The following is a 12,832-nucleotide window of genomic DNA, read 5'->3' as shown; positions in this document are numbered from 1 at the left end:
TTCTCCACCTTCTCTGTGGAAGCCACGAGAACTTGAGCAGCAACCGGTGGCGGCGGCGGCGGCGGCAGCGGCGGTGGTGGTGGGGGCGGCGGAGGTGGTGGTGGGGTTGAAGCGGCCATGACAGCAACGTCAAATCAACCAACCAGGATCGTCCCCGAAATCCGATACCATGTTGTGGTGTGAAAAGGGATGGACATAACACTCATGAGCTCGTTCATTGTGTTCCGACTCTTTTTACATGACTCAAGGGACATGACTCATGCCCACGTGGACATGCCACATCAGCTGATCGAGACTGACATCTCGACACATCCAACGAACTTGACGTGGCCAGGTGAGTTTTCTGGAAAGTGAGCTCACGCTTTGGTTGTGGCCTACACTTAACACGGCAGGAACCGAGAGCTCTACAAGCAGATAGAATGGAGGCACCAGCGGTTCTGAGTGCCTATTCCAATGCTAGCGATTTGGAGCTCTGCATGCACGGCTCTTGGCAAGGAAATAGGGAAACATGAGACAGTAGGCATTGTTTAATTGGATGATTTTTGCTATTCAATTTTTTTTTTGTACCTTCTAAGTTTTCCATATGAACACGAGTGGAAATAAAGGTAAAGGAAATACCTCAAACACTAGTCCTTAAACTGGTGCCGGAGCTAGTGCTCGGCACAATGCCAAACCTGATGCCACTGCTGGTGGCGAGGAGACGCTCACTGCTGGTGGTGAGGAGGATCTTGGGAAATTCGTTGGCATGCTTTACCGGGAGATGGGGCCAAGAATGGTGGTGATGACACGCTCATTGGAGATGAGCTTGGGGCTGCCGCTGGCACGCTTATTGTGCCGGAAGACGACGATGGGGCCTATCCGGGGCTGGCGCCAATGTCGTGGTAGTGAACGCCGCTTCTTCGTGCGGATCCGACAGCTTCCATGCAGGGATCGAGAGATTCGCACCAACAAGATGGCGCCTACGGCACCGCATAAACTTTTATCCTTCTTTACTTAGGATGATTGTGCTTGGTTTTCTTGCGCAAATGATCCAGACACCCCGACGCAGCGAAGATGTTAACGTTGGAGAGCAGCACGTATGGAGCACTGTCCTGTCGATCCAGCTCCATAGCCTCGTCCGCCGCTCTCCTAGCCCGCTTCAAATCCCCGTGAGTTCTACACGCCCCCAGCAAGCTCGTCCACCCCACGCTGCCAGGATTAAACGGCATGCTGTGGAGCAAATCCTCGGCCTCCTCCAGCTTCCCAGCGCGCGATAGAACCGTCACAACGCACGAGTAGTGATCGAAAGTTGGAGTGATCCTGTCCTCGATCATCGACTGGAAGTACCACTTACACTCGTCGACGAGGCCGGCGTGGCCGCACGCCAAGAACACGCACAGGAAAGTCGGCTCCAGCGGTTTGTAGCCATGGAGCTCAAAGAGACGGTAGAACCAGAGCGTCTCGATGCCGTAGCCATGGTGAGCGTAGGCTGCGATGATCCCATGCCAGCACACGGCGTTCTTGGCCTCCATCCTCTCGAACATGGCCGTCGCGACGTCGAGCTTGCCACACTTTGCGTAGAGATTAAACACCGCGCACTCCACCGCCGTATTTCGCTCCAGCTCGGGGCTCTGCCTCACGGCCTGCTCGAAGATCGTCCTCCCGTTGTCGAGCAGCCTCGCGTTGGAGCAAACGCTGAGGATGTTGGTGATGGTGTAAGCGTCGGGTGTTACGTTGCTCTCGCTGACCATCTTGCTGTAGAGCTCGAGAGCGTGCCATGCATAGCCGTTTTGAGCATAGGCCGCGATCATGGCGTTCCAGGCCACCACGTCCGGTTGGAGCTGCTCGAAGACGTGGAACGCAGCGTCAACCCGGTTGCACTTGGCGTACATGTGGACGAGCGCGGTCTTGAGGCTGAGGTCGGAGCTATATCTGCTGCAAGAGACTTGCTCGTGGATCCTGTATCCTTCTCTCACGGCTCCAAGCATCGAGCAAGCAGCGAGAGCTCCAGCGAAAGTCCCCTCGTTGGCTTTGATCCCTGTGGAGCTCATCTCCCAGTAAAGCCGGATGCCTTCCTCCGGGAGCCCGAGCTGCGAGTAAGCTGCTAGCATCGCGTTCCAGCAGTTTGCGCTGGATTCGAGGTGCCTGACTTGCCTGAAAACTTGGCACGCCAGATCCAGCCTCCTGCACCTCGCGTACATGGAGATGAGCGCAGCCTGCACAGCCGCGTCCGTGAAGAACATAGAGTCTGTCAAAGCGTGAATAACTATACCTTCCCAGAGTGACTCCATAGCTGAGCACGCAGCGATGACCGCCAGCATCGTCACCTCGGTCGGCTGGACTCCTTCCACGAGCATCCTCCGGTAGAGCCTGAGAGCTCTTCGAGCGTCACCACCTTGGACGTAAGCCGAGATCAAAATCGTCCACGACACCACGTCCCTGTTCTTCATCCGCTTGAACACCGCCTTGGCTTCGCGAATCTCTCCACAGCTCGCATACATGCTGATAAGCGCGTTGAGAACTACCGGATTTTGAGAGCAGTCCCTCGAGGCAATGATCTCTACGTGAAGCTGCTCGCCTTTCTCCAAATCTTGGAGCTCTGCACAGGCGCTTAGAATGCTCGAGAGTGTCGACTCATCCGGATCCAAGCCTCGCTGCTTCATCATGTCGTAAAGATCGACAGCGGCCCTGCTGTATCCCTCCTGCTCGTAGGCCGTGATCATCGCATTCCACACCACGACCGCCTTTGTGTCCTTGCAGCTCTGGAAAATCTCACTCGACAAGTCCAGCCTCCCACACTTAACGTACATGTTGATGAGTGCTGCCACCAGAACTCCATCGCTGAATCCATCTTTCCTCGCCAAGAGCCGTGCATGCAGCGCCTGCCCGAGCTCCAAATCGCTGGTATTGGAACAGGCGCTCAGAACGCTTGTGAAAGTCACCTTGTCCGGCTCCATTCCTTCTCCCTCCATCTGCTTGTAGAGTTCGAGAGCTTCTCGGTTCCTCCCGTGCTGAGTGTAGGCCACGATCAAAGCCGTCCAGGAGACCACGTCATGAGCTCTCACTTTCGAGAAAACTCGCCTAGCCGCGTCAAGTTCGTTGCACTTCCCATACATGCTGATGAGAGCGTTCTGGACCTTGATGTTGGAGTCGTAGCCGTGAGCAACGCTGAGCTCGTGAAGCTCGATCCCGAGTTTTAGCAGTCGCAAGCTTGCAGAGATCCCCAGAGCAATCACCACCGTAACTTCATCCCGCTGGACTTTCTGCGCCACCATCTCGTGATAAACTTCAAGAGCTTCCCTGTCCAGATTATTCTGTGTGTAAGCTCCCAGCATCGCGTTCCAGGACACCACATTCTTGTGCTGGATCCCATTGAAAACTTGTCTCGCCATACCAACTTTCCCGAACTTGCCATACATGGTCACGATGGCAGTGGCCACGGTCACATTGGCTTCCAGGTGAGAGCCTCGAATACGATCGTGGATCCTCTTTCCCACCTCCCGATGATCCGGCAGCAAAGAACAAGCATTGAAAACGCTTGCAAAGGTGACTTCGTTGGGCTCCAGCTCCATCCTCTTGAAAAGCTGCAGCGCTTGCTCGGCCTCTCCTTGCCGAGCACAAGCAGCGATCATAGCGTTCCAGGAGACCACGCTCTTGCTCTCGATCTTGTCAAACACGACCCTCGCAACGTCCAGTCTAGAGCACCGCGCGTACATGCTCACAAGCGCGTTCTGTACGATGATCGAGGACGAGAGACCCCTGGCAAGGGCTCTGGAATGGATCTTCTTCCCTTCCTCGAGCGAGGAACAAGCTCCCAGGATCCCAGCGAAAGTCGTGTCGCTGGCTTTCACTCCGAAACCTTCCATCTCCTCGCAGAGCTGCCGAGCTTGGGCGCTATGCCCGCCCTGGGCATACGCCGCGATCATCGAATTCCAGCATATCACGTCCTTGTTCTCGATCCGATCGAACACCTCTCTGGCCTCTCGCAGCCTCCCACAGCGGGCATACATCTTCACGAGCCCAGTCTCCACAACTATCCCGCTCTGGAACTCGCCACTGGAAATCCTGCCATGGATCCTCCGACCTTCTTCCAGATCCCTCAAGCTGGAGCAAGCGCCAAGGACGCTGGAGAGAGTAGCGCTGTCGGGCTTGATCCCCGCCGAGTCCATGCTCCTAAACATCTCGATCGCCTTGCGGCCATGCCTGTTCTTGGCGAATGCCGCGATGATGAAGTTCCAGGAGAAGAGGCTTCTTCGCGGGAGGGAGTGGAAGACCTGGATGGCGTCGTCGACGCTGCCGCATTTGCCATACATCTGGAGGAGGTGATCGCCCAGGAATCCATCGCTGGCGAGGCCGCTGGCGACAATGTGGGCGTGAATTCGCCGCCCCTGCGGTAGGGCGGCCGCATTGCCGCAGTGCTTGAGGAGCGCGGCGTAGGTCTGGCGCACCTGGAAGGGCGACTGGAATTGCAAGTGGTGGAGATCGTCGTCGAGGCGTGCCAACCGCTGCAAGGAGGTGTCGGGAGAATCGATGATCGCTGTGCTGAGGAGACGCCGCCGCGTTTGTCCAAAGCTCATATCATTTCCTCCCCCACTGTTTTTTATTTTTTAGGGCTTATAGTGGATATGCTATGAATATGCTAGGAGTGGCCTCTTATATATAAATTAGGGTTTTTGGGTTAATATTATTTATTTTTATATATATAAGTATATATCTAATAATCCTTATTGAGCTAAAGGGAATTAACACCTCTATTTCTCCAATCTATTAATCTTTCCATTGTATAAATTAGTTATTCCATATGAGGCATCTAATCATCCACTTATACTACATCCCACAACCCCTATTAAACTAAAGGGAACTAACACTTTTATTTTCGCAATCTACCAATTCTTCTATTGTATAGATTAATTATTCCATGTGAGACAACTAGTTATCTATTTGTATTGCATCCCACAAATTATCTTTGTTCATGGATGCTTCATATGAGGAAAGATATGTACATGGATGCTCAATATATACAATTTCAAATTTAAGGGTAGGAATATACCTTGCTTATGAGTGCTTTGGATAATTTTGGGGCTGCAAACATAATCTAGCAAGCTAGACTAGTAATGCAACCGCTGGGAGAACTAAGGACTATAAAGTTTATTCACTATAAGTGTGTGAATGATATGCAATAGTTCTTGAGAAATGTGCAATAATTTAGTTATTTATTGATCATATTTTTAATCATACTACACTATTCTGACTATTGCTAAAGTCATCAACACCATCTTTCATTTAGTCTAATGACTTTAAATGGGCATTTTTGCATCACAAAAGAGTTATTAATGACTCCTTCAGTTTTGATGTATTCTAATTGTGTGGATGTTTTTTATATTAGTTTTAAAGTTGTGTTAGCCCAAGTGTGTTTGGATCTTAAGGGATGATTGTGAAGGACATAAACTTTCAACATTCGAATTAAGATGGATATTTACCATCTCTTCGATATACATATGTCATAGAGGTATAGAGTTTTATTAATACCTCACCATAAAAAAATTTATATGGTCATAATACAATACTATTAATGGAGTTAAGTTTACTTTTGCCATTCCTACAAGTTACTAATGCTAGGTTTTAGGATTTGTATTTGATGAGCATTCATCCATTACTTTGAGTAAAATTGTTGAATACTTAAACCATGTATACATGGACAACAACGACACTACAATTCACATCATCATCCACTTACAAAGTATAAAATGGATAATCTAGTGTTAATTCATTTTCCCAATTTTATAGTATGTCGTTTGTCTAAAGGGCTCCTTATTTAGTGGAATGGACCGTATTAAATATCATGGTAAATTGGACCATAAGTTTATGAGGTTTAGTATAACATTCAATAGGTTGATCCTCTAGAAATTGTGCATGTGCAATAGCTAAAGTGCTTCATATAGGTTAGTCTTTGGAACAAATTTGAAAATTTATTAAATATGAAATGGTGCTAAAATTATGATCATGGTATTTAAGACACTCTCTATATTCCATAAAAATGCTTCTCCAGCAGATATAAACACTTACCATATATAGCACCCTGGTGGTGGTAGGGGCAGCACCGTTTGCGATTGCGCGGCCAGCGGCTCTGGAAGGCGATCGCGCTCTAGAGATCAAGAACATGTTCGAGGGTTGGGCTGCCAAGCACGGCAAGAGTTACAGCAGCGACTGGGAGAAGGCTCGCAGGCTGATGATCTTCTCCGACACTTTGGCGTACATCGAGAAGCACAACGCGCTGCCCAACACCACCTTCACGCTCGGCCTCAACAAGTTCTCGGATCTCACAAATGCCGAGTTCCGAGCCAATTACGTCGGCAAATTCAAGCCCCCGCGCTACCAGGATCGCCGCCCGGCCAAGGACGTGGACGTGGACGTGTCGAGCCTCCCGACGAGCTTGGATTGGAGGCAGGAGGGAGCTGTGACACCGATTAAAGATCAGGGCCAGTGCGGTATGATAAGAACTCGTCGTTTTTTTGTTTTTTTTTTCTAATCTCTCTTCTATTTGGCCTTTGTGGGTGTGGGTGATTCGCATGATCCACAGGGAGCTGCTGGGCTTTCTCGGCGATTGCATCGATCGAGAGTGCACACTTTCTGGCGACGAAGGAGCTCGTTTCTCTGTCCGAGCAGCAATTGATAGACTGTGACACGGTAGACCAAGGATGCCAGGGTGGGTTTCCGGAGGATGCGTTTAAGTTCGTGGTGGAAAACGGTGGTGTCACCACGGAGGAGGCCTATCCATATACGGGATTTGCAGGCAGTTGCAACGCGAACAAGGTTGGTATACTTCACTAATTATTTCATATTATAGCTGTTTTTTGTTCTTTAAAGAATAAGGTGGTGGAGATCACTGGTTATAAAGACGTCACAAAGGACAGTGCTGACGCCCTGATGAAAGCAGTCTCCAAAACTCCCGTGACCGTTGGCATCTGCGGCAGCGACCAAAACTTCCAGAATTACAGAAGTGTAAGAAAATCTCAGATATTATTTCTATTTATTTCTAACTTAATTACATCGTTTTCCAGGGAATTCTTTCTGGTCACTGCAGCAATTCGCGGGATCATGCGGTCTTGGTCATTGGATATGGAACCGAAGGTGGGATGCCCTACTGGATCATCAAAAACTCGTGGGGAACTTCCTGGGGGGAGGATGGATTCATGAGAATCAAGAAAGAGGATGGAGAAGGGATGTGTGGGATGAACGGACAGTCATCATACCCCACTACTTCGTAAAATAACCACTTTATAATCCAAACTTTATATTAATATATCAATTATACACTGCCATCACAATACATTAGCAACTAGTGAAATTTGCTCTTTTGACTATGATATGCAGTAGATCCAGAGCTAGGTATAGCCACAGCATCACGATCTAGGGAGAGCTGCAGGCTTGCAGCAGCAAACAGTCATGATTGAGAGTTACAGAGCTAGGTGGAGTGGATACACCTACAGGCAAACCAAAGTACAAGTATCTTTTTATCACTATATATTGGTCATTACATTCATGTGGACTTACGCATATAAAAACCTAAAAAAATTTAAAATATGAGAGAGCTGAAGAATTGCCAAAACACTTCAAAGTTTTCTAAAAAGAAAATGTGAGTGATTCTAATTAAAGTGAATCAAACAGCTATCAAAGTCCCACTATACAGATATTGTATTCTAGCTGTATATTTGGATCTCATAAGCCTGACTTTGCTACAGAACTTTCAAGTGTATTTTATTATATTTTCAAATTAATTTATTCATTTAGATTAATATTGAAATTATACTTTATAAATATGTTTATAATTTATAAACATTACTAATTACTTCCAAGTATGTTTCATTTATTTTAACATCTAATGGTTGATAAATAATAAGATTAATCTTGTATTTAAAATTTACAGTTAGATTATTAAACAGTAAGCACTATTGTTAAGCAAACCAAGCATTACTGCATCAGTAAACTATTTAATAAACAGAATATTTCAAAACAAGATACTGCAATTAAACTTTTGAACTACTTATTGAAGAATCTTGTAATATATTTGTGATCCCCCTAAAATAGCAATCTTTACTGCTGTAAGAAACGGGGACCAGCATCCTTCTCCCACTCTCCAATGCATTTATAATGGCTTTACACAGGTCAATTTGTATTAGTCATATTAATTCAACCCAATTAGTCTTTTAAGTATATAACTTCAAATGCTGAAGCTATGCTTTGATGTTGTATTGTGTCAAGGGCATGTTAAATGTTGAAATGTTGAATGTTGTCACGGGAGGGCATCTCTTTTATGTGTCTTCCATGCTTCCATCGCAAGGATAGTTCAATCCCGAAACCTCTATAACACTGCCAAACGTAAACCTTACATACCTTACCCGGCAATTACCCGAAGGTAAAATTTTCACTATATAAGCTCACTTGTGCAAGTGCGACCATGGCAAGCAACATGATTTAATCTTGGTAGGGGCAGGACTGTTTGCGATTGTGCAGCCAGTGGCTCTGGAAGATGATCGCGCTCTAGAGACGATTGGACTGCCAAGCGCCGCAAGAGTTACAGCAGCGACTGGGAGAAGGCTCGCGGTCTTCTCAGACACTTTGGCGTACATCGCGAAGCACAACGTGCCCAACACCACCTTCATGCTTGGCCTCAAGTTCTCGGATCTCACAAATGCCGAATCCCGAGCCATGCACGTCAGCAAGCGCCGCGCTACCTGGATCGCCTCCCGGCCGTGGACGTGGACGTGTCGAGCCTCCCGACGAGCTTGGATTGGAGGCAGCGGGGAACTGTGACCCCGAATAAAGATCAGGGCGACCGCAGTATGATTAGAACTCATCGTAATTTTGGGTATCTCTCGTCTATTTGGGTGCGGGTGATTCTTGTGATCCACATGAGCTGCTGGGCTTTCTCGGCGATTGCATCGATCGAGAGTGCACACTTTCTGGCGACGAAGCAGCTCGTTTCTCTGGACACAGTAGACGAAGGATGCAAGGGTGGGTTATCGGAGAATGAGTTTCAGTTCGTGGTGGGAAACGGTGGTGTCACCACAGAGGAGACCTATCCATATACTGGATTTGCGGGCAGTTGCAACGCGAACAGGTTGGTATACTTTACTGATTATGTCATATTATAGATTATATGAAGAATAGCGGAGATCACTGTTTTTAAAGTCGTCACAGTGCTGACACCCTGATGAAAGCAGTCTCCAAAACTCCCGTGACCGTTGGCAGCGACCAACAACTTCCAGCATTACAGGAGTGTAAGAAAATCTCAAATATTATTAATTTCTAACTTATTTACATCGTTTTCCAGGGAATTATTTCTGGTCAATGCAGCGATTCGCTGGATCACGCATTGGATATGGAATCAAAGGTGGGATGCCCTCCTGGATCATCAAAAACACTTCCTGGGGGGAGGATGGATTCATGAAATTCGAGCAAAAGGATGGAGACGGGATGTGTGGGATGGACGGGGACTCGTCGTATCCCACTACTTCCGTAAAATATCAAATTTATATACCTTGTTCTTAATCCAAACTTGGCATGAGTCTTCTTCTTTCGCACTAGTAACTCGCAAAAACTGTCTGGGACAGGTTCTCTAGTGTCCTGCAAGAGTCTACTAATATCATTAGCAAGCTTCATGAACTTGACGGAAATCACCACCTTAACTCATACGCCAAATCAATTTGCTTATTTATTTTGTTAATACTAAAAAAAAGTTCTATTTAAAGATGGTATTCTTACGTTCTGGAGCAAAGCTCCAAGCCTGTGCTCATGCAATGGGAGGAATTGACCGATTCTCAGATGGACGATGGGATTCTAAGCTCTAGAATAAAAGTAATTTTTAAGATTTATGTAATTATTGTTATTAACTGTTTCCGGGATAATGCTGTAATTCCCTCTGCCCCAGCAAGCGCACCTTTTAAAGGAGATTTCGAGAACAAAAGGAGATAAGGAGTTTAGGAAAGAGTTTAGCATTTGAGAGGAGCGTGATGCGTCAACACCAAAAGCATCTAATTTTTTTCAAGAGGATATTTTATCCAGATCAAAATGAATGGAACTTGTTAACAAAAGTTGCCATAGCTAAGCGAAAAATATGAGAAGCACACTATCTGAACCTTGAGGTGTTTCTGCTTGCCCAAAAAACTTCGCCCTTTTGTTGTGGATGCCTTCACACGAAAACACAGAAAACCATGCACAATCATCCAAACTAAAAAGGCTGTATAGAAGTTTTCCCGCCCATTTCGTGAGCTAGGGATGCCAAATCTCCTGATCGCAGCATGCGGGTTGTGCGCACCAACGAATTTCTCACACGATCCTCACCACCAGCAAAGCATGCCACACCAACTACCAACAATGACTGTGCCATTAGCTTTCTATCTCCAGGTCTTGCCCCATCTCCCCCATCTTCGAGCGTCCCTTCTAAGTCCTGCGGCAGTGACAATGGTGGTGGAAGTGAGGGTGGGAGTGATCACGAGCCTCCATCCATGGATTTGCCTCCACCACCTTCCCCTCCAGTTTGGGAGACATGGGATTGGGGTAGCGAAGAGCCATGGTTGGAATGTCCCACAGAAAACGCACCAAGGTCTCAAGTGCCAACACAATCTCTATGTCCAGCACCAGGGTCTCCACCTTTGACGCTGTGTCCAGCACCATCTCTGGCACCCGCTCCAGCACTGCATTCGGCACCGGCTCCGGCACGAGCTGTGGCAGTGCGTCGAACATTAGCTCTAACACCAGCTCCGGGACAACCAGTGTTGGAGGTTTTTCCCATCCCACTCTTGCTACTCATGTTGGTCATTGCTTGAGCATACAGAAAACTTAGAAACTGAGAGAGCAAAGCACTACACAGCACGACAAAGGTTTCTGAATAATAACAATCAAAGTTTAAATAGTATCTTCATCTAGAACGCTCTCATCAGCAAATGTATGGGAGTGCAACGAACTTGACGCGGCCAGGCGAGCTCTCTCGATAGTGAGAGCTCGCGACATGGTCTTCTGGACAACTTTGATCGTGGCCTACTCTCAGCACGGGAGGAACCGAGAAGCTCTCTAGCAGCTGACTCTTACCAGCGTTCTAAGCGTCTGTTCCAATGCCAACAATTTGGAGCTCGGGCAGGCACGCACGACTCTTAGAAAAGATGGATCCAGCAACACCGTTGTGGTGGCGTCACTCATCAACAAGCTCGACTAGATTTTCCAGAGAACTAACGAGATTTTCGTTGGGCTCTACCTCCATCCTTTTGCAAAACTCCAGTGCTTGCTTGGTCTCTCCTTGCCGAGAACAGGCAGCGATCTCCAGGAGACCACGCTCTTGCTCTCGATCTTGTCAAACACGGCCGTCGCAACGTCCAGCGCGTGTACATGCTCACAAGCGCGTTCTGGATGATGATCGAGGACGTGAGACCCCTGATCCCTTCCTCGAGCGAGGAACAAGCTCCAGCGAAAGTCGTGTCGCTGGCTTTCAATTCGAAACCTTCCATCTCCTCGTAGAGCTGCCGAGCTTGGGCGGTATGCCCGCCCTGGGGATATGTCGCGATCATCGAGTTCCAGCATATCACGATGCGATCGAACACCTCTCTGGCCTCTCGCAGCCTCCCACAGCGGGTATACATCTTCACGAGCCCGCCCAGTCTCCACAACTAGCTCGCCACTGGAAATCCTGGCATGGATCCTCCGGCCTTCTTCCAGACCTCAAGCTGGAGCAAGCGCCAAGGATGCTAGAGAGAGTATCGCTGTCGGGCTTGATCCCCGCCGAGTCCATGTTCCTAAACATCTCGATCGCCTTGCCTGTTCTTGGTGAATGCCGCGATGATGAAGTTCCAGGAGAAGAGCCTTCTTCGCGGGAGGCCTGGATGGCGTCGTCGACGCTGCCGCATTTGCCATACATCTGGAGGAAGTGATCGCCGAGGAATCCATCGCTTGCGACGCTGCTGGCGACAATGTGGGCGTGGATTCGCCGCCCCTGCGGTTGGGCCCCGCACTGCCGCAGTGCTTTGAGGAGCGCGGCGTAGGTCTGGTGTACGTAGCTTTCTATTTTTAGGGCTTATAGTGACATTATTTTAAATTTTAACGATTATGAGTGGTACATTGATTATATCAGCAATAATTGAATCAATTAATAACATTTCTGATAATACTCCATAATACTCCATATTGTTCTGGATTTTCATTCAGAAGCCCAGACTTACAAGCATGAATTACTGTTATGTTATCTTAAATAACCACTTCCACAATATTATATACTAATGTGTGTAATTACATATCTAGGTAAACCCATAAAACTAATATTATTTAGCATTTTAATACAAAGAAAGTCATGGTTTTGATGGATAGATCTACTAATACTGAATTTGAAGAGATGAGGCAGTCATTGAGAAGCTATATGCAACTTCTTTCTGCTAGCAAACTCCGATCTCAAACACAATTAACACAAGGGCTACATGGGCATGCCATGCATTTTCTTTCTCCTCCCTCTTTGACTTTGATCTTGATAATAGATAGTGGATCATCTATGGGAACTTTGAAGTATGCCAGCTTGAGGAGGCAAAAACCTCTTTTCCTGCACTGAAGAGCCAGACTTAGTATCCCAGAACTCAATATGGTGGCTTATAGTCACAACAAGAAGATGGACGAAACCTTTACCTTCTTTTCATAGAACTCACTCATTATAGGATATACTAGCAAGGAATATATAATTAATAAATAATCTCTAAATGGTTTGTGAATGTTTTGAACAAAGCAAGAGCTCTATACACTTAGTAGCAAAAGATATATGATCAGCTAAAAAAGAAATACACTATCCAAATCATATAAGAGCATCCATAATTGA

The 12,832-nt window shown here is 47.3% G+C and overlaps 3 protein-coding genes across 3 annotated transcripts; 2 read left to right on the top strand and 1 right to left on the bottom strand.

Annotated features, from left to right (window-relative positions):
- Positions 1–940: 940 nt before the first annotated feature.
- On the bottom strand, positions 941–4,562 carry LOC9633613 (pentatricopeptide repeat-containing protein At2g39620). The gene has a single exon (XM_024669910.1). It carries the CDS (start codon positions 4,554–4,556, stop codon positions 990–992), a length of 3,567 nt encoding a protein of 1,188 aa, XP_024525678.1. The 5' UTR covers positions 4,557–4,562; the 3' UTR covers positions 941–989.
- Positions 4,563–5,802: 1,240 nt separating this feature from the next.
- LOC9633612 (ervatamin-B) lies at positions 5,803–7,303 on the top strand. The gene is made up of 5 exons (XM_002965294.2): positions 5,803–5,824; positions 6,072–6,467; positions 6,560–6,792; positions 6,847–6,981; positions 7,041–7,303. The coding sequence occupies exons 1-5, from the start codon at positions 5,803–5,805 to the stop codon at positions 7,245–7,247; spliced, it is 993 nt and encodes a 330-aa protein (XP_002965340.2). The 3' UTR covers positions 7,248–7,303.
- Positions 7,304–8,822: 1,519 nt separating this feature from the next.
- Positions 8,823–9,602, top strand: LOC9659385 (ervatamin-B). The gene is made up of 3 exons (XM_024670080.1): positions 8,823–9,104; positions 9,337–9,498; positions 9,594–9,602. The coding sequence occupies exons 1-3, from the start codon at positions 8,823–8,825 to the stop codon at positions 9,600–9,602; spliced, it is 453 nt and encodes a 150-aa protein (XP_024525848.1).
- Positions 9,603–12,832: the final 3,230 nt, after the last annotated feature.

This window comes from Selaginella moellendorffii, unplaced genomic scaffold, assembly GCF_000143415.4.
Source record: "Selaginella moellendorffii unplaced genomic scaffold, v1.0 SELMOscaffold_5, whole genome shotgun sequence".
Classification (NCBI taxonomy): Eukaryota; Viridiplantae; Streptophyta; class Lycopodiopsida; order Selaginellales; family Selaginellaceae; genus Selaginella; species Selaginella moellendorffii.
Note: the sequence above shows the minus strand (reverse complement) of the source record. Positions and strands in the feature narration are given on the sequence as shown.

What these genes read in the sequence shown, in the direction of transcription:
- LOC9659385 (XM_024670080.1), top strand. Translation starts at nt 8,823, where the DNA reads ATGATTAGAACTCATCGTAATTTTGGGTATCTCTCGTCTATTTGGGTG. An exon ending in GTTGCAACGCGAACAGGTTG is followed by an intron (nt 9,105 to 9,336) that starts GTATACTTTACT and finishes TGGTCAATGCAG; the next exon opens with CGATTCGCTGGATCACGCAT.
- LOC9633613 (XM_024669910.1), bottom strand. Translation starts at nt 4,556, where the DNA reads ATGAGCTTTGGACAAACGCGGCGGCGTCTCCTCAGCACAGCGATCATC.
- LOC9633612 (XM_002965294.2), top strand. Translation starts at nt 5,803, where the DNA reads ATGGACCGTATTAAATATCATG. An exon ending in GGACCGTATTAAATATCATG is followed by an intron (nt 5,825 to 6,071) that starts GTAAATTGGACC and finishes TGGTGGTGGTAG; the next exon opens with GGGCAGCACCGTTTGCGATT. An exon ending in TAAAGATCAGGGCCAGTGCG is followed by an intron (nt 6,468 to 6,559) that starts GTATGATAAGAA and finishes CATGATCCACAG; the next exon opens with GGAGCTGCTGGGCTTTCTCG.